General features: G+C 33.4%; 3 protein-coding genes across 9 annotated transcripts; all 3 read right to left on the bottom strand.

Moving 5' to 3' along the window:
* Positions 1-1,219: 1,219 nt before the first annotated feature.
* LOC135840459 (uncharacterized) lies at positions 1,220-5,146 on the bottom strand. Of its 7 annotated transcripts, none has more exons than XR_010557748.1 (5): positions 4,999-5,146; positions 4,839-4,915; positions 2,510-4,588; positions 2,328-2,415; positions 1,223-1,879 (listed from the first exon to the last, which is right to left on the bottom strand). XR_010557748.1 is itself a non-coding variant. In XM_065357016.1 (4 exons), the coding sequence occupies exons 2-3, from the start codon at positions 4,899-4,901 to the stop codon at positions 2,516-2,518; spliced, it is 2,136 nt and encodes a 711-aa protein (XP_065213088.1). In that variant the 5' UTR covers positions 4,902-4,915; positions 4,999-5,146; the 3' UTR covers positions 1,220-2,415; positions 2,510-2,515. The 7 variants fall into 7 exon arrangements, 4 of the variants coding, with proteins under 4 accessions (XP_065213088.1, XP_065213087.1, XP_065213085.1 ...); XR_010557747.1 differs by having other exon boundaries at positions 1,224-1,879; positions 2,328-2,402; XM_065357016.1 differs by having other exon boundaries at positions 1,220-2,415.
* A 3,293-nt stretch (positions 5,147-8,439) lies between these two features.
* Positions 8,440-14,848, bottom strand: LOC135839542 (xylosyltransferase oxt-like). Its single transcript, XM_065355620.1, has 17 exons — positions 14,703-14,848; positions 14,347-14,621; positions 13,981-14,278; positions 13,755-13,911; positions 13,532-13,674; positions 13,273-13,442; positions 13,004-13,203; positions 12,630-12,930; positions 12,378-12,554; positions 12,198-12,303; positions 11,898-12,103; positions 11,688-11,810; positions 11,423-11,623; positions 11,186-11,340; positions 9,446-9,625; positions 9,170-9,337; positions 8,440-9,089 (listed from the first exon to the last, which is right to left on the bottom strand). Exons 2-17 carry the CDS (start codon positions 14,527-14,529, stop codon positions 9,086-9,088), a joined length of 2,772 nt encoding a protein of 923 aa, XP_065211692.1. The 5' UTR covers positions 14,530-14,621; positions 14,703-14,848; the 3' UTR covers positions 8,440-9,085.
* A 914-nt stretch (positions 14,849-15,762) lies between these two features.
* LOC135841191 (serine/threonine-protein kinase meng-po-like) lies at positions 15,763-19,696 on the bottom strand. Its single transcript, XM_065358029.1, has 5 exons — positions 19,261-19,696; positions 17,138-17,467; positions 16,831-17,045; positions 16,433-16,743; positions 15,763-16,319 (listed from the first exon to the last, which is right to left on the bottom strand). The coding sequence occupies exons 1-5, from the start codon at positions 19,351-19,353 to the stop codon at positions 16,024-16,026; spliced, it is 1,245 nt and encodes a 414-aa protein (XP_065214101.1). The 5' UTR covers positions 19,354-19,696; the 3' UTR covers positions 15,763-16,023.
* Positions 19,697-19,836: the final 140 nt, after the last annotated feature.

Below are 19,836 nucleotides of genomic sequence, written 5' to 3'. Positions count from 1 at the left end.
TCTTTTACGATCATAAAAGCGGCATCCTTTAAGGAATACCTGGATTAATTGCCTTAAATCGTCATCATCGATACGTGCAGGAAATTGTTTTGGTTTTTACGATCCCGTATCGGGTATTCTTTATCCGCCATAAGCACTTTAAGCAGTTAAACGTCCAACGCGATGGATACCGAAGCGCCTAAAAATTATAGGCATATGTACCTTTACTGACCAAAATTACCTATAAGATTTGATTACTCGGCATGATTTCCGCGTGTGTCCCTTGGAAAGTATGTCAACGATGCGTTACCATAGCAACGTGTACTCTGATAATACTATCTTTTACGTCACGGTGCACCCTGTGACGTCATCGATGTAATGTATCACGTGTTAGAGCTGCTATCATCAAAGCTCGCATGCACCGTAAAAAGTATCTTGAACTTTTTTCTCCTCTTGTTTACTAAATCATATGGCCGGTACCGAGAATAGAAACTTTTTTTTCTCATTGTTTATGCCTTTTTTTTTTTTATCAGTGTTGAATTCACGTTTGAAGATTTATCTTGCCTTTTTTTCATTTTAGTATTTTTAGTTATTTATGAAACGTTTGTACAAAAAAACACAAGTTGGTTGTAATTTTAGAAACCAAAGGATTTAAAAACGATTGGAAGCTTTTTTTGGATGCATTGAAGAGGATTTGTTTCGGTTTTAAAATAGGCCTAGGGATTTAGTAGGTAGTAAGATAAAGTCGAAAAGATATGAAAACTTTTGTTATCGTGTTCTCGTGTTACTCTTATCCCATTCTAAGTAATTACTTCTAACTTTGCATGAGCCGTGGCTATTCTAACAGTCCAAATAGGTATCTACAATTCTACATATTTACTCTATCAAAACGGTGTATTCAATAGTCTCTGGTCTCTCCTTTCCCTCAAATGGTGGATGAAAACGTATTTATTTACTTATTGTATCGTATGTAGGTTTCTGTTGTCAAAACAGACACCGAAAAATTGAAAACAAAAAATTGAAATTATTCTAAAAGAATTGAAAGAACAATTTCACGTAGGGAGGTAGTTACCTATTTATATTGGGAACGTGAAAAAACAATGATGTTTAATTGGAATATTCACAATTTTGAGCAATATTCGTTGATGTGATACTTGAGAAGAACCGAAAAAAATTGAAAATGGAAAATATTTGTTGGAAATAATGCATCGCTCATAAATTTTAAAAAAAATCAAAAACATTTCCAGTTGAAAAAATACTCCATTTATATCTATTTTTGTTTTTAATTTAAATTTTTTAAATCTAAATAATTGATACCTACTAAAATTGTCATTACCTATTCGGTTTGAAAAAAAATCAGTTTCTTGCTGTTAAAAAAATACTTCGAATTATATATCAGGTACCTACTATCTACCTACCTACCTACCTAGTACCTACCTCTTAAGTGTTACATATGTAACACAGTAAAAATAAATTCAGGAAGCAATAAAATAATTTTTTACGAGTTCTAATGCTCAACCAGTGATTTTTTGTCAGTGTCTCTGCAGGAATTTTTTTAAAAATTCTGTAATGATTTGTGACGAATTCGTTACACTGTTTGATTAATCTTATATTAAAATTGGATTGAAATTCTGAAGTTATTACCCTTATAATAACTTGTTAGCAAAATTATTTTCAAGAGTACATCTTTGACAAAAGCAGAAGGCACAAAAGGATTAAAAATAATTCAACGGAGAAGCGATTTATTTTTAGAAAAAGAACACTGCGTTTTTCCATGAAGAAAGATTCAGTTACATTCACGCGGGAATATATCGATGACGTCACAACGATACGCGTGTGCCAACGACCTTTGGCTTCTTTGAATTTTCTCGCATCTAATCTTCTGTTAGCTGTTCAGCCTCTGTGTTCATAAGCAACATTACTTTTAGCTTACATTCTTTCATTAGATATTAATAATTTTTGAAATTTAATCCAAAAGATAAAAAAGCAAACAAATCCGTGATTTAAAGACGGTTTTGTTTTTTTAAGAATTGGCTGTATTTTTTTGAAAAATCTGTTTAGGAAAAAAATGCCCTAATTTAATGTGAAAAGATCGACTCGATTTTAAGTGGATTTTTCAACAAAAAAAAAAAAAACACTCCATAAAGAAGAGATTTCTTTCTACTTCTACACTAGGTCTATGCTTACTTTTATTACTTCATTTTAACCACATTTTCAAAAAAACAAAAAAACATTGGGGCATGCATACCCTTGGAGTGTACCTCATATATTCTTCTTCATTTATATTTATACCTACCAACTCACTTTCGGATCTGGTTAGATTATTTTAGAATCATTTAAAAACTCACCTCAAATCTTTTCCCCATTGGATATCACCCATAGACTACGAAAAGAGCGGGTACCCCATATTACATGCTTTTACCCTATATAACAAATCTATTAATAATTACAATAAATTTAATATAAAATAGAATAATAATAATAATGACTATCTATAATAGGTATACCTATCTTTAATGTAGGTACCTACTTATTTCTAATGGCGGAACATCCCCAGAATGTTTTTCCCAATTACAATGCAGGTATGCCAGATGTATTTACAACGTTTCTCTGTAAGCTCTGCAGCTTTACTCTTGGATTTCTCCATAAGCTCGACAACCCTTTTTTCCGAATATTCCATCACTTTTTCTTTGATTACGTTTTTTATTTCTGCAATATGTTTAGAGACTCCAGTGGTTCTCCGATTAATAGTTGGCCTAGTCTCTGCTTCAGTGCATGGTTCCTGAATGGAAAAAGTCTCGTTGGGTATGACATGTTCCAAAGTATCAGAAGTAGGAGTTTTTGCCTCAATGATGTTTTGCTCCATAGTAGAATCACCATTTATTATAAAGTTTATTGCTATCAGATCGGTATTGTAGCAATTATCCAACTTCAATCGCAATGTAATACTGCATTGAAATGTCACTTGCTCGTAAATATTTACTTCATCAAAGCTACGTTCCAAGTCCCATATATCGCTGAATTTAGCCAATAATCCAAAAACAAGTTCACAATGGTGTTTTGCAGGAGCTGTTTCATTGATTTTTGACAGCAGCCTAGATAAACTGTGTTGAACTGCGTCAACGTCATTTACTTTGAAGCTTTCCAGAATCGTAAAAAGGATTTTGTCTATTATAACGAACTCCTCACAGACATATTTCATTGCCCATAGATTGATGCAATTTTTAATCGCAAAGTCACGCACTTCCTTATTTGGAATCCGGACCATATATCGTTGTTGGGACGTTTCTTCATACGTCAAATATCCCAGTGATGTTAGAAGGGATAAAAAAAAATCCAAGGATTCTGTAGCATACTCGTACTTGTAATAAATCTCGGATTGCAGGTCAACTCCCATTATTGGTTCATTAACAAACAATTGTTGGATCCAACGTTGATATGAATCTAGCATAAATGGTTGATGCAGCGGATTTTTTCCATATCCTGGATTGAGGCTCATTGGATTTGGAACGCTTTCAATCCAATAGCTGCCCATGTCTCCGAAAACCAGGCACATACGAATTGACAAAGGGTTATACAAGCGGTTCTTCTCAAATGTGTAGCCGTCGTACCAGTTTTTCAATTGGCTCAGATTATGTGGGAAGCTGGGATTATTTTCAATCAGTGTTTGAACGTTTTCCTCAGTGAAACCAAAATGTGCGCTATATTGTGGTTTTGTCACGCTACAATCACGACAAACTGCCAGCCTTGAAAATATTTTAGCTCTCGAAAACTGTAACACGCCAGTTACGACACCGCGGTATATGTCAGGGATTGAACCACCTTTGAATGTACAACCGATCAAACTTTTCAAAAATTCGGTGGTCTTGTTGGAATCCTCACTATCGTACGTCATTCGATTCAACGGGTAATCATATTCATCGATTAAGATCACAGCTTGAAATCGGAAATGGCGAGATAACAGACTAGTTAATATTTCTATGCTATGATGTAAGATTATATCAAGTGGACTAGATGCGAGCTCTTCTGAGGTACTATTTAGTAATTTGTAACATTCTTCTGGATAATCACAAAATTGACAGTACTGGGGTAAAAACGCGACGTAGTTTCTTCGAACAATTAATCCCCTTATTTTATCTGCAAAATTCATGATAAATTCGTCGTATGTGTTGCCGCTGTCAACAAATGAGATGAGTATTGTTGGATGGTTTCCGATCTCGTCCATTGCATTTTCAATTTTAGAAATTTTCAGTGGTTTCATTTCAATGGGTGATTCCTTATTTGGCAACACAATTTTAGCTCCGCCTGCGAAAAAAGATCTAACCATGTTTCGTTTGTGCTCATCAACTGAGCCATCTTCGTGATGGGGTATATCGAAGAAAGACGCAGTCATTGCCATATTGAAGGTTTTGCCCCACCGCGAAGGACGACTGATTAGTTCGCATTTTTCCAGTAGATTAATCAACTCTTCAATGAACATAGTCTTATCCACAAAAAGGTGATTATGGTAAATCAAAGTCCGTTCAAACTCATTAAAACGATACGACGACACATCCAGAAAAAATGTTTTAGGAGGTTCAGTTGCGTTAAGATTTGGATCACTGGAACCCTGCGTAAGAAAAAATAGAAGATGGTAAATTTTTGCATTTTGTATGTTGTAATGTGTACTAATACTGCTACTGGACTTTTTCCCATTCAGAAATTTGACCTTTATGACGCCTATGGCGAGCCTACTGAGGCGTGCTAAAATTTGATATTCACAAATCGCGCGGCCTCTTTGTACAAGTAATTTTGTAGCTGTAATTCATTACACTCAATGTTTTAAGTTGGGTTTTAATTTTTAGTTGTATTTATTTTACCTGAAGCAATACGGTGCTCGGCTGTATAGCCAGCAAGAAGATGAAAACCATGTCTTCTATCATGACGAACAGATCTGCTGAAAACAAAAAACAGAGCACATTTTTCAATATTGCAAAATAATTTTATTGCCCTTTAGATAGGTACATTATATCTACTTACATAGAAAACGCAGCCCAAAAACAAATCAAATACATAAATCCGTATACCAGTTGTACGAGTGTTCAAATTGATTCAAAATTCCAAACTATCTGGCCATCTATAAGTAGGTACCATCGCCCCATCGGAAACAATTTATTGATCAAATAATTTTTTAATTATACTTTCCAAATATCTGCTGATAATATTTCCTCAGTATAATGAGATGGTTATAATTCGTCTCAATCTCTATCACAGCCTTAGATAAATTGTGTTGATGAGAAATTCTAATCAGTGGAAGCTTTCTTCCGGTCAGATACTTGTAGTAGGTACTAGGTACTCGAGTGGACGAAAAAAAAAGTTATTAGGTATGACTCGATTCAATTTCAAAACTCGTTATGCCCTAGATTTTTAAATTATTTTAAAATTGTGTTTGCCCCTTCAATTTTGAAGATAGGCCATTTGTCATTATAACTTTTTTGTTCGTCCACTCGAATACTATGATAAGTCGGTAATTCCACTTAAATGATCCAAACATTTTTCTTATTTTTGGCAAATTTATCAAAATTGGTAAATTTTTGCTAATAAATGGTCTAACCTTTTCAAATTTACAAACAAAATTGACTTCAATCCGTAGTGGTCAAATATGGGCGAACAAAAAAAGTTTATGACAAATTGCCTATGTTCAAAATCGAAGGGGTGAACACAATTTGAAAATTTGAAATTCTCAAACTTTCAAAGTAGGTATCCTAAATTTGGAAATTTTGAATCAAGTTGGCCCTTTTCAATTTTGAAGATGGGCAGTTTGCGGTAAAAACATTTTTTTGTTCGTTCACTTGAGTACTATGAGTTATGGGCATCATTTGACTGATTCAAACATTTTTTTATCATTGTTGTTTTTCTTTTCAAAATTAGTAAATTTTGAGTCTCGCGAATCACACGGCTCCTTCAATGCACAAGATAGGCAACCAATCATAATATTAACAACGTTTCTTGTTCGTCTCCTCGAGTACTATCTATAGTTGAAGTTTTGCAGACGATTTTCGAAACACCCTGTATAGGTACTTGCAACTTACTTAGATAAAGTTTAAACAAAAAACTATCAAAGTAATACTCGAGTTAAAAAATATATACCTATACATATATTGGAGCATACTCTTAGAGTGTAGGTAGTACTTCTATCTTCTTTATTTATATTTATACCTACTACCAACTCACTTTCGGTGAAAAATAAGTGGTGCCGGTAAGCCCCCCTCCCTTTTTTACAAAATGTGATAAAATCTAAGTATGTACATAGGTACCCTAGTTTGGTCCCTACTTGGGTAAGATCAACTTGCATACAACTTTTAGCCCTCCCTCCCACCTCCACCGTTAACCAACATGAGGACACTCTTACTTATTTCCGTGAAAAAAAAAATGTTTCTAGTTCTAAAGAAAATCAGAAAGAGTCAAAAAAATATAATTTTTACGTTTTCGAATCCTAATTCTCAGTTACATGTGATGCATTTCCATCCTAACAGCACTATTTAATATGGAGTTTTAAAACCTGCGAAGCTCCTCTCTCCCAAAGAAGTAAGAAACATTTTTAAAAGGTCGTTTTTAATTTCTAATCTTAGGATTTGGCCTTCCTTCATCAGAAAAGAAATAGGTACCTATCCCAGGAAAGACAGATGTTTGTGTTTATTAAAGGGGGTTATTTAATAAAAGAATTCTGACAATGAGATTGAAATTTCAAAAATAAATTGCCAATTTTATTTCATTTTATTTTATGCATTTTTATAAACTTTGAGAGCCTCTGTACAGGAGGGAGGAACTTGATGGGCGAAATTGAGGGAAATCATTCAGAAGGGTTTTGACTGGAAATTAAAAATTTTTAAAAATTTTCTGAAACTCCATTTTTTTTAACGTTAGGGACTTCAAGAAGGTATAGCCAACATTGTTTGGGTACCGATAGGCAGGGTTTCAGAAGAATTTAGTTCAGAAATGAAAATTCAAAAATTCAAGCAGATTGACATTTTCTATCTTTCTTGATTTTTTTTTCAACTTTTGAGGAATACATACATTGAAAATAATCAAAATAATTTGGGGGACTGAGGAAGATTTCTATCGAAAAGGGGGTTTAATTAGAAAAAATCTGACACATAGAAATGGAAACTTTTCGAAAATGGTTTACCTATTATGCTTTATTATAGGTGCCTACATTTTTTTATGGGGCTTATTAAGTGACGGAAAAATACCTTCAACTAACGTTGAATTAAATAAGTTTTTAGTAAATGGAAAGATGTATCAATTAACGTTGTAAATTTTCGGATGGTCCGTACGAGAGTCAAAAACAATCCATACAACCGCTTATGGAAAGTTTTAGATTCATCATCTTTATCTACTATCTACTCTTTCGAGTGTATTTTGATTTTGAAGTTTCATTCACTTCATTATAAATACCTACTTACGAACAAAATGAACGAAAAAAATCAATCCTTTTCCGTTTCGGATCATTAAACGTTTCCAATTCATTATTCATTTCCAAACGGCAGATCAGATAGGTAGCAACTTTTCTATACAAAAATCAAAGTCGAGAAATTTTTTCGTTCACGCACGTGCTGTTGTACAATGTACACACGATAGAAGAAAAAATTTGAAAAATGAAGACGAGCGCTACCTAATGTAGGTGATATTTCACAGTTCATGATACGCGACCGTTTAAATATACATTTTTTTTCTTTATGTTCGTCTTCCTCGTGGCAATTCGGACAAAAGATCAGGTTTGACAAAAGAAAGGTGCCACACAAAATACATATTCAACCAACTACTACACATTCGAGGTGGTGAACCTTCAACACAAAGGCTTCCTTTTTTTTTAATTTTAAAAGCTCGGGCCGAAAAAGCTCGCGAACAATACGACGACGTCGGTTATCTGGATCATTCACACGGTGTTTGACTTCTTAGTCTTTTTTTTCTCCCCTGTTGTACAAATTTTCTACTCACGCTGCCGAAATCTGTGCAAATGTTGATGCTGATTAACGCGTGTCGCAACTTTGAATGATTACGCTTTTAAATTTTTATGCAAACGTGAATTATTCATTTAGCCAGATTATCCTTTTTGTTTTCAGCGAAATATAAACAACGATTTTTAATTCTTCGCGTATAATCGCGAAACGTACAGCCGGCTAAATTTAAAGGGTAATGTACCCTGTGAATAAGTTCGGGTCATTGTATCTTTTGTCGTGTATACATTTTATTTCAACAGTCAACGGCATCGCATGCCATAGCTCAACTCTTGTAGTCGTGGGTGATTTTTTCCAATCTGTGCACAAGCGACCTGGTCATTGTACGGCTTCGTGAGTAAAAATTTGCCAATTATAGCACACCTTCCTTGTGATCATCATCTGTTGACAAAAACAAGCTGTAATTCTCAGGTCAAAGAAATAGCGACCGTTCAACCACATTTTGATAATAAATTCGATATTTTACGATATTGTTTTATTAAAAATCATTCACAAACCTTATGACGCATAGGAAGTCAGTAATTTTCACAAACCATGTACCTATATTTACGTGGTAGGTACATACGTACGTATATAAATTACGAAAATTGGTGGGGGAAGGGAATTACAAAACAAATCACAAGTAAAATTGATAATACTAGAAAAAATTAATACGTAAATAAAAAATAAAACACGAATAATGATTTACTTGAAACCAATGAACTCCAGGTTCCTGTTTAAGTATAGTTCAAGTTTTAGAATCAGGAAAATGCGATGGTAACATTAGGTCGATTAATAATAGGTTTACGTGATATTGACTAAAAACTCGTTGAATTATTTTATTACTTCTGAATCCGAGCAACACGATAGTTAAAATTTTCACCGGAGGAAAAGAGCTATTTTTAATAATACATATCAATAGTACATACTAAATAGGTACAAAAAACGCGTTTGAATAAATAAATAAAATAAAAAACGGAAGAAATACGTATGTCTATGTAGTATTTCCTCAATTAATTATCGTGTTACCTGTTTCGAAAACGTTTTGTTCGTGAAGTACTTAAAATTAATTTTGATCGTTTGTTCATCGCCGATGAAAAAAAAATTACAACCAACATGATATAAATTCATCTGCAAACAGAATATTCGACGAATTTATATTTCTATGAATACGATGTACGTGATACGAGGATAATGAAATTTTAACTCACCTATTCAGTCTTCCCGTTGATTTATTAACCGTGGTGATATGTGTTTTAGGATCCGGTGAGAATGAACTCCATAATGATACTTTGCACTGCTGTACATTTTCACGAACACATTTCCATTCATCTTTCGACAACTCGTTATTGTGACATACATTTACCATTTTGAACGATCTATCAGTTCGAAAGAGTAGATTAATATCAGCAAAAGGCTAACGTACCTACGTAAGTAGTACTATAAGAGTAATTAAGACATTCGAAGGTATTCCAAAAGGGACGTACCTTACAACTAAGTCATCCAGCCATTGCTGAAGTTGTAATCCGGTGTATTTGGACTTCTCTACGTAGTCTTTTTTTAATCGTACTACGTCATTGTGGTCTTCGACTAAATTTAATATAGATTTCAAATACGTCTCGTCGTACGCACTTTTGAATGTGTTTTCGGAACCAAAATGAGTTGTTCTGTGAATAAGAAAATATTTTAGTGAAATTTTTGCATATAAAATCACACATGATAAATTAGTTTGAAATTTTATAAATAAAATTAACGATCAATTAAAAGTAAAATAAGGAAGAACTATTCATCGTCAGAAGTTGTTGGAGGGCGAAGGAATAGAAGATCAAAAATTTCAGAGATATCATAATATGTAAGCTTGGTGTTTACGCAATCACCCCCACTCGTGCGATTTTTTCTCAGCAACGTCACCAAAAAAAGACATCACTTTTAAAAATTTTTCAATCATACCAGATTCTCAATTTTTTGACTCAAAGATTAATTTTTTCAACACCCCTGAATTGAAATTTAAAAAATCATATTTTTCCACTTTACAAATTCATGATTTGTTCCAGTGAATTTATCGTGATATTCAATACTATCTCCATATTATTCTTCTGTATTTTTTCACATTGAGACAGGAAGGAAAATAGGTAAAAAAATATGAATATGCCAACTTTGAAAAATCTCATTAGGTACAGAGAGTCAAGGATGAGGCCAAATGAAAAATCAGATTGCAATTATCGCAAAAAATAATAATAATAAATAAATAAATAAATAAAATAAAGTCGGTTTAATTTTTATAATAGAAAAAGGAAGATAAGTTTTTCAATTTGCTGAATGATATAAAAAATGAAAAATCCAAGATCTTGTTGATGGACATTAAACCAACGTTTAATCATCTGAAAACGTTTTCAAAATCAGAACTACGACTTTTTGAAAAAATTTCGAAAAAAAAGGAACTCAAAAAATACACTTTATTCAAGTTTTTTTTTTGGGTGTTTAAATTTGAAAAAAATTAATTTAAAAAACGCAATTTTTTGAAATTAAAATTTTTTCATTTTTAAAAGTATTTTCAATTTTTTAAAATTTCAAATCGGTCTTATGTAATCTTATGGAATTTTGGTACTCTTAAACCTCAAACTCAAAAATGACATTTTTTCAAAATCGAAAACCCAAAATATTGAAAATGAAAACGAGAATCTCTGTTTTGAGTATCCCTTGCTACGATGGCGAGAATTCTAGTTTTTAAACAAATTTTTCAATTTTTCTCTGCATTTTTGAAAAAAGTATTTTTTTGACATTTTTGAACGCTTTTTTTTGTATTAAGGTGCCTACATATTAAAATTCAAAAAATCAGATTTGTAGTTCTCAAAAATAGCAAAGTAGCCCGAGCGAAACGATGGCAAAAACTTTCGAAAATTCATTTTTTAAAACATTGTTTTTGATGTAAAAAACTTCGAGAAATTATCTCGCTCCGATGCCCGATTGATATCCCTATTTTAACCCACATGAAATCAAAAATTATCGCGCATGATTTCAATGGTTGAGTTTTAGCATCAGAGAACGCACTCCCTAACTTTTTCCCAGCCTCTGATACGTTTTGAGGACTTGGATAGAATTTTGTACATCTTCAATTTTTTTCAATTTTTCAAATTGATAAATAGGTACTTCTAAGGTCTCCATGAATCATTTTCAAAAAAAAATCAATTCGTTTCGTTCAAATTAAAGTTTTTTATTTCACGTACTTGGCTTGCTCCAATATGATCGGTTTTCCAGACACTGTTTCCAGAGGATTGATTAGAAATTTCACCGAAGCCAAAACTTCATCCATATGGATCAAGTGAATTTGCCATTGACCTGGTAGCAGCGGTGTTTTGAGGTCTGGTTTCACGTGATGTATCTAAAAAAAGAGAATCAAAAATTATTTTTTCTACTTTCATCTTAACGATAAATATACTTATTTGCTTTAGAATAAAAATTACCCCTAAGCTTTCATCTAAAGAAATTTCATTAACTTCTTCAATCACATTCACCGGATTCATCCAAATTACTGAAATATTGGAGGCTGGTAAGCCAGAAATAATAGAGTAGATGAGAACTGGTTCGGAATTCGGTCCCATAGCGTTAACGTAGTTTCGTGACATTTTTTCTTTAGCGTCGAAATTTGTATTCACCACTAAATCCTGCAATGCTTCGATTAGTATAAAATTTGTTGAATGAGATACGAAAAATATGGTAATTACTCACTGTAAATCTGGAAGAAAGTTGAACATGTGGATTTAGTGTGAACGAAGGCTCGAATGAAAACCAAACTTCCAAAATAATAGAAATATTGGCTTCTGAGGTAGCTTCAAAATTAACTAAAATTCCCTGTAAATTCAACGCATTAAAATTAATATCTAATTGAGAATACATTTTACTTTCTATTATTAATTTTTTTTCCAGTGATTAGCTTACTTTATGAATATTTTCGTCGTAATAAGAATGAACTTGCAGCACTTTCTTAAAAGATAATTTCGAACATATGAAATGATCAGTGGAAATGATTTTTGTTGCATGCCGAGAAAGACTAGAACAAGCAGAAAGTATTGCGTCGTCGGGAGGCGGACTACGATCCGTATGATGATAAACATTTTGCCAGTATTTCTTTTTGCTGTTGTACTCTGCAGAATACCAATCGAGCTTGTGATTAATTAATTAAAGACAATCAATTTGAAATATGTGCGTATTTAAGGAAACAAGAGAGGAAAATCTTACCATCGGTGTATTGCTCGTATAACCACTCTTCTACCTGATTGATAACTTGTTGATTGACTGTAGGATCGAATTTTCGAGCAAAAAATGCGGATTTATTTACCGTAGACTGTACCAAGAATTAAAAGAGTTAGAATCGGTCACTTTTAATCACTCGATTATTAGTAAACAAAATATACGAACTTGTATTCTGGTCCAATCATCCAATGTAAATGCATTTGGGCTACAGCCACACCAGTCTACAACATGCTTGTATTGACATTTACATCCAAGATGTCTTTTCCAATTGGTGATGTGAAGATTATTGTCATTATACGTATCACAAAATATCGAATTTCTCAAGACGGTGTGAAAGAAACTCTGCAAAACAAAAATAATACTAATTAAGAGGAACATTTTTCGTGAAAATAATTCTAAAACATAAGAAACGCTTACTTCAGCAGGAAGTAAAGTGTGTTTAAAAATAATTCTGAGTCCATCGAGTAATCTATCATTCTGAGCGGTGACTAAATAATTGATGAATTGTCTATTTAGAGCAATCCAATCACTTCCACCATCGATTACGATCCCCGATGGTAATGCTTTGTTACCAATACGCCACATGTGTTCGTCGCATTCGACGAATGTTTTATCCAAGCCTTGTTTTTGAATAAAATGATAAACATCTCTTCCATGCGACTTGACAAAGTTCCTATTACGATTGTTGCTCAGAAACGCTACCAATTCTTTATTGCTCCTGTAAAAGTGGTCAAATTTTAATGATAGTAATGAAAGCGAAAGCATGATTCACGTAAATTGTGTGGTCTTACTTGATGGGAAAATCAGATTCACTCAAGTTAATTAGGAAATCCCAATCCCAAGACGATTGAATTAATTCGGACATCGACTCTAGCAACATGGTTAGTAAAGATGCACCGCCCCAAATTGTACTGTGACGTCGACGAGATAAACGAACGTTGGGTAATTTCAGCTCGAGTGATTGCAGTTCGTTGAATAGGTAATCTTGCCTCTGGAAAAATCCGCAATTAAATTTGTATTCGTATAATTACGTTTCTTTAATAGGTCAAATGATTCATACAGCGTCGACGTGAATGAAGAAGAAATGATCACGATGAAATAGAGCTTTAATTAACCGCAGCACTTGGCGAATAGCTCGCCCATTCAATGTCAAAAGAAAAACCACGCGAACTGGTGAATCGAGTGCGTCATCTTGTGAAAATATTTCGTTTACGTTTTGTGGCTTGAATTCTGCAAATCAGTGGAACGGTAGATAGGTTAATAAGTAATTAGTGGTTTTATTTTATAACAGATGATAGGTATAGTGCAAAAAAACCAACTTGCTACTCCAGTTTCGAACACATTCATCGTTAAATATCCGCCACAAATTTGACTCTCGTTCGAAGGACATCTCATGTTACACGATGAATCTGGTATTTGTGAGACTACAGAAGGTTCTTCGTTTCCACAGAAGCACTCTCCACTACAAAATTTCCAAATACATCATCTCCATCAAGTTGATACATATTACAAGTATTGAAATATTGAATACTTTCTACGCACCCGAACTGAACTCCGGCGTAAGGAAAACCAGCTCGAAGACATTTATTTATACAGAATGTTTGAGAATTCGATTTACTCGAATTGTAATATGCACCGGTTAGTAGTCTAAGCGAGTTCGAGTCCCGGAAACATCCCAAAGATTTATCTTTCTGAAGTCCTATAGAGTAAATTAGAAATTAGCACGTGTTAGGAATGTTGAGATTTATATCTAAAGGTCTCAATTTACCATTTGTAGGACACGAATGAGGTAAACTTTGCGGATAAAGTTGTCCATTCTGAACTAAACACGTCGTATTGAGTATTAGTTGCCTGCAGTATGATGTTTTAGCTCGATTAATTGCAGAAACGGGTTCTTTTCCGGTGATATTACACAAAGTTGTTGAACGGTACCTCTCCGAAGTGGGTTTTTTATTTAATATGGCACTCGGTTCGTTTTCTTTGTTCCTAAATATATCTGAGTCTTTTTGTTCATTTGAGATCCCATCGTTCTTCGATAATATGTCATGATATTGGCTATCTTTTTTCTGCAATAGAGCGAGAATCATTAGGTGTGTGGTTAGTTAACGATCGAATGAGTTCAACTGATACGTACTTGATTAAATAAAGGTGCATTTTTAAAATAAATATCACTAGAAGAGTTCCTATCAGTTTCATCGTATAAAGTAAAAAATATCACAGCTAAGAATATCTGTAAACTCATGATCAGGATACAGATGATGAATATTGTACGATAGCGCCAAGCCCACCGTACGTCCAGTATTCTAAAATGAACCATTCTTCTTCATATCCAATAGCATCCACTGGAGAATACTGACATAACATTACTGTTCAAGTACCTCTTCACACTTTACTTGTGTTTCTGCAAATCTGCAATATTCAAAAATTTATGCATAGAAATGTCATACTACATAAATGAATTACGCAGAGAAATAATTAAACTGTACGTACCTAATGAGAGATTTGTTCGTCATTTTCCCGATCAAATCACGAACTTGAAAGATCGGCGTCTAGTTACTTGATATTCTGAAAATCTTGTGATTGGTGTAATCTATTTTTTTATCAACCACCACTTTCACGGATTGTTTACATTGAGATTAGAGTTGGACCATGGTGTTTTGTTCCGTAACTACCCGATCTACCACGAATGTGTCCGAAGCTGTGAAAAACTGGTGTTGAAAAGGTTGCTTACATTGAAATACCGAAGGCATGAGTTTTCATCTTGTATTTTTCCATTTATTCATTAGAATTTATTTGTAAAATCCCATCGAGTGAAGTTTTAAATGAATATTGGGTTAAAGAATTAATCGTATGAATTGAATAAACATGTAATTTTATTATTATCAACAGCAGGCGGCTCCGAAGGTACCCCGATTGCCTTATGTTGAACTGAAGTTTACAGCCCAGATTTGTTTTTGGCTTACAATTAGGAAGAAGTAGAAAAGGGAGAGAGATCATTTCCAATTTTGAGCAACAAAAAATATTTCTAATTTTAATTTTGAAATTGAACACTCATTAAAAGATAAAAAGCAGGAAAGAAAGGAAATTGGGCAAACTGAAATTTTTTGAATAGGTACACCCATCTTAGTAAGCAACGTTACCTTTACCCATTTTTATGGATTTTTTCGCCGATTTTTTTTTTTTTTTTGAATATAAAAGTTGTCAATCATAAAACTAAAATGAATCAAAATTAAATGGGCAGGAAAAAGGGTAGGTACATTTTTCGATAACTTGATCGATATAAAATAAGTACCTACCTATTTTGATGGCATGCTATTTTTTTTTTCAAAATTGTTGGGTACCTAGGTAATAAATTTTGCAAAATACTTTTTTTTGATAAATGGAGTATTGAATCCTAATCCCCTTTTTGATATTTTTAATAATTTGTTAAAAACATTACCACAGTAGGAAACCAAAAATTTCTATGAACAAACTGCCTATCGATATTTTAATATTGGGCTTGGAGAAATCTGAAATTTCATGCTGCAAAGATTGAACTTTCAAATGATCATTTCATAGAAAAAATGTGTATATTCTTGTGCAGGTAAAAACATAACATCTAATACAGGTGATATAAATTACAAATTACCATAGATATTAGGTAACATAGGACATTTGACACATAATAATTAAAATAATATAAAGAAATAATTGTGTACTCTTCGGAATATTTTCAAAAATGTCCATAACTATCAGTTCATCATAAATCATAACCAAACATAGTATTCGCAGTTTTAACACGTAAAAGCCCCTTCATAAGAAAAAAAAAGGATCACTTTGATCGGTAAGAATCTCCAGTTGTGGATGAAGAAGCAGTAGCACTGTCAGGAACATATCTTTGGTATTGCGAATGAGAAAACTCGTCTTCGTTATCTAGTGGCATATCTTCATCTTCTTCTTTGATCACGCTGTTTTGTATCCATTGCTGTATGCGTACCTTTTTAGCCGATCTATCGACGGTCGTCTCGACTCCATACTCAGTTAGCACATGAAGTAATTTATTCTTTTCTTCGGGACTACTGTGAAAGCTGTACATTGAGGGGCATAAGGTTTCATCTTCGAAGCGATCTGTGTTATAAAAATAAAGAATATTTATTATTGCAAATATTTTCCACACTCGTGTATATTTTATTTTTATCATATTATAATGGGGAGAACTTCTTGTTTCGTTGTCAACTTACCGTTACTTTTATCAGTAATCGATTTAGTGAGCCATTTTTCATCTAAATATTTGGCGAGATCTTTCAAACCCGAAGGTCTTCTTTCTTTTTTTGGTTCTAGAAACTTTCTCAGGAGCCTTTGAGCTTTAGAAGATAATAACTTGAAGAGTTTTGGCCTCCGGACAGCCATCATCACGCCGTTACTATTGTGCCATAATAAATAACTAACGTATCTAGGATCATCGCCGCTTGCCTTTTGCCAAGGTAGACAACCAGTTAGACATACAAATAAAACGATTGCAAATTGCCATACGTCGTGGGACGGTTCAGCTCTGTAAATTGAAGTAGGTATGAGGAGATTAAAGATTCGGATAATGGAAGCAAGATAATAGTATTGTTGCGTGGATCTGAATATTTACCTATAAGTTTGATCAGTGTTGGTAGCCAAGACCTCAGGAGGTGAATAAGGTAACCATTCGTTTCTTCTCCTCACTAGAGCGTGAGTTTTTCTCGTTTCTCCTAAATCGCATAATTTTATGCGAGAAAAATCAGACTTGAAAACCAGTATGTTATCTAATTTCACATCCCTGTGGACCAGATTCTGATCGTGGATGTATTCTATAGCTGCTGCTAGCTGTGATGTGAAAATGAAAGGTATCGAATTAAGCCTACTTATACATGTTACAGGCGCTTTTAATAAAATAAATGTTTTGATTATATATTCACCTGTTTAGCGACCCTCTTGCTGTACAGTTCGCCTATCCCATTTTCGGATACGTTAGACGTTAGGTCGCCAAGTGGAGCATATTCTTGGGAAAAAACATAAAATCCAGCAGTCTCAAATGCAACGTTATAAGTGGTAACAATATTTTTATGTACTCCTAAATGAAGACCATAATGAAATTCTCGAAAAAAATCTTTCAAACTGACATACTGTTTGGGTAAAGCTTTTAATACCATTTCCGTATCCGTAGACTTATGCTCAACTAATAAAATTTTACCAAACCATCCTTCGCCGACTATTTGCAATATGTCAAATTCTTCTGCCAAACTGACCTGTAAACAATTCAGTGGAAAAATTAGTGAGTGAAGTATACTCATTTAACTTGGCTTTCATTGATATAGGTACCTACCAATACAATAGGCTACACAAAATTTATCATTGGGGATTTTTCGAAAAGTTTTGTTTTCGGTCGAAGAGAAGGGAGTACCTATTGAAGACTAAAATATCGTTCAAAAGAATTTGAATTTCAAGTACTCAGTTAATCAAAATACTTTAGCGAGTTGGGCCTATTTTTAAACTGGAAAGATCTTCTAATGGACAGTTTCCAGGTTCCAGTAAGCCTTTAATGCAGTAAAGAATCAAAAAAAAAAAAAGAAGATTGCTTCAAGTACCTATAACTTATCTACTACTTTACTTTTACTGAGAGAGAAAATAAGTAATATATTTTAGGATGATGACTCTTTTTTTCTGAATTTTTCAAACTACTATTTTCTGCAACAATCTCCTACCCCTTCACTTATAAAAAATTTCACATATGAAACATGAAGCAAATATAAATGGAATTTTGTGCAAAAAAAAATGGCAGGTACAGGTGCCTATATCTAGGTTTCAAGACTGATCTAGTTAAATAATTGATCGATCAAGACTTACGTTTTTTAAGTACGTGAGCAAATTATTAAAAAAAAAACAAGTAAAATTTATTGTAAATATAGCTACCTACATTTTTTCCTGGCGTTCAACAAAAAATTAGGAACCAACGCGTGAAATGGCCCATAAAATAGAAAATTTCCAAAAAATTCTTCCCTTATACATACATACGTATTCTTTCTCAAATTTCTTTGCCAAGTTCTGAACCAAGCAAATAAAAGAGTAAAAAAATACTAAGTCTGTCGTTCAGCCTCATTCTGCCTTTGCTGAAAACCCCTCTTTTCTCTCCTTCCTCGCATATGGAGACCTAATTTATCAAAAACTCGTATACATATCGAATAAGCACAACTCGCACATGGTTCACGAGACTTTCACGAATAAAAATGGCCTGTTTTCGAATTTGGTTCATTCTAAATATAAAATTCTAGCGTGTTAACGTATGTTACTTTGATGTTCCAGTTCAAAATATTTCTGTTCTTATTGATTTTGCAAATGTTTTTCAACTAAAATCTGCATGTAGTGTAGCGTGTATCTAATTATCTATGTAGGGTACCTACATAAATGTTCGCAAAAATATCTGTTAAGCGTTATTTCTCGTACACAATGAGGAAAAACAAGCACCTTATGATTATAATCTTACGTTAGCGTAAATTCGTTCCTGTTTGCAAATAAACTTTATAGTAGGTTCGGCGATTTTATGGATAGTTAATCTATGTATTGGCTGGATTGATTTTTGGCACATCGAAATGCGAAGTCTTTGTCGCGAGAACATAGAACATCTGGCACTGGTACATTTTCTCAAATTACTCGGCGTATTGAAGAAATTAACGTAATTCGTCATAGTTGCATAGGTACCTACCTAATTTTTATTTCTATTGTTGGGTCATGAAGTATGAATATTTTTCTGGTGATGGGTCAGACTCGTTATTAGTCAAGTTTGAGTAGGTAAACTTATGAGTCATTTTTTAAAATATGAAATTATGATTTCATTTCGAGATCTGAAATATAGTGATACCTACTACCCTGTTGGAGTGAAGCTTTTTCCTCAATTTTTTGATAAATAATTTGAAAATATGAAGCTAAAAATATGCTGTACCTATTTCCGCATCAATGAAATATAATACGGTCACCTCACTTAAATCAAAACATATTGTAATCCTATCTATTGATAGCCCAATCTGGTCTAGTCGTCTCTTACCTTTTCCAAATCAAATTCTCTGATTTTATATATGTTCGTGTTGAAAATAGGCGGCGCCTTTAAATGATCAGTAACGTTGATTTCTTTTTTCATTATTTCCACTTGAAATCACATTTCTTCGCGCGAAAAAATTTCAATCCCGAACGACACTCGTTTACTTGGGAAACCACTTCTGCACACAATGTAAATCCAAAAACAATACAAAAATTCGCGATAAAAAGAGGGGAAAAACTAATATCACCAATAGAATAACGAAATATAAAGCACGTCAACTTTCTAAGGCTATTTTCGTAATAAGGTTTACAGCCGGGAATGTCAGTTTTGAATAATCCCCACCACCGAAATTTTTCACATCCGATTTGATTACTAAGCCAACAAAAAGTAAAATAATAGAACACGTAGCATCAGGGACCAGACAAGCCTGACTGTCTTATGTAAAATACAATAACTAGCATATAACTAGTAGTTGATTGTTGGAACTGTTCCCATTAATTCACTTTTTTTTTATTTTCTTCATCTTTCTTATCTTCTCTTTGCTCCTCTTCGATCTGGGATTAGACTTCGATGCAATTTGGC

The sequence above is a fragment of the Planococcus citri genome, chromosome 3, assembly GCF_950023065.1.
Source record: "Planococcus citri chromosome 3, ihPlaCitr1.1, whole genome shotgun sequence".
Classification (NCBI taxonomy): domain Eukaryota; kingdom Metazoa; phylum Arthropoda; class Insecta; order Hemiptera; family Pseudococcidae; genus Planococcus; species Planococcus citri.
Note: the sequence above shows the minus strand (reverse complement) of the source record. Positions and strands in the feature narration are given on the sequence as shown.

What these genes read in the sequence shown, in the direction of transcription:
- LOC135840459 (XM_065357016.1), bottom strand. Translation starts at nt 4,901, where the DNA reads ATGATAGAAGACATGGTTTTCATCTTCTTGCTGGCTATACAGCCGAGC. An exon ending in CGAGCACCGTATTGCTTCAG is followed by an intron (nt 4,589 to 4,838) that starts GTAAAATAAATA and finishes TTTCTTACGCAG; the next exon opens with GGTTCCAGTGATCCAAATCT.
- LOC135839542 (XM_065355620.1), bottom strand. Translation starts at nt 14,529, where the DNA reads ATGGTTCATTTTAGAATACTGGACGTACGGTGGGCTTGGCGCTATCGT. An exon ending in TCATTCGTGTCCTACAAATG is followed by an intron (nt 13,912 to 13,980) that starts GTAAATTGAGAC and finishes TTTACTCTATAG; the next exon opens with GACTTCAGAAAGATAAATCT. An exon ending in AACTTTCTTCCAGATTTACA is followed by an intron (nt 11,624 to 11,687) that starts GTGAGTAATTAC and finishes GAAGCATTGCAG; the next exon opens with GATTTAGTGGTGAATACAAA.
- LOC135841191 (XM_065358029.1), bottom strand. Translation starts at nt 19,353, where the DNA reads ATGAAAAAAGAAATCAACGTTACTGATCATTTAAAGGCGCCGCCTATT. An exon ending in GAGAATTTGATTTGGAAAAG is followed by an intron (nt 17,468 to 19,260) that starts GTAAGAGACGAC and finishes AATTGTTTACAG; the next exon opens with GTCAGTTTGGCAGAAGAATT. An exon ending in GCAAGAGGGTCGCTAAACAG is followed by an intron (nt 17,046 to 17,137) that starts GTGAATATATAA and finishes TTCACATCACAG; the next exon opens with CTAGCAGCAGCTATAGAATA.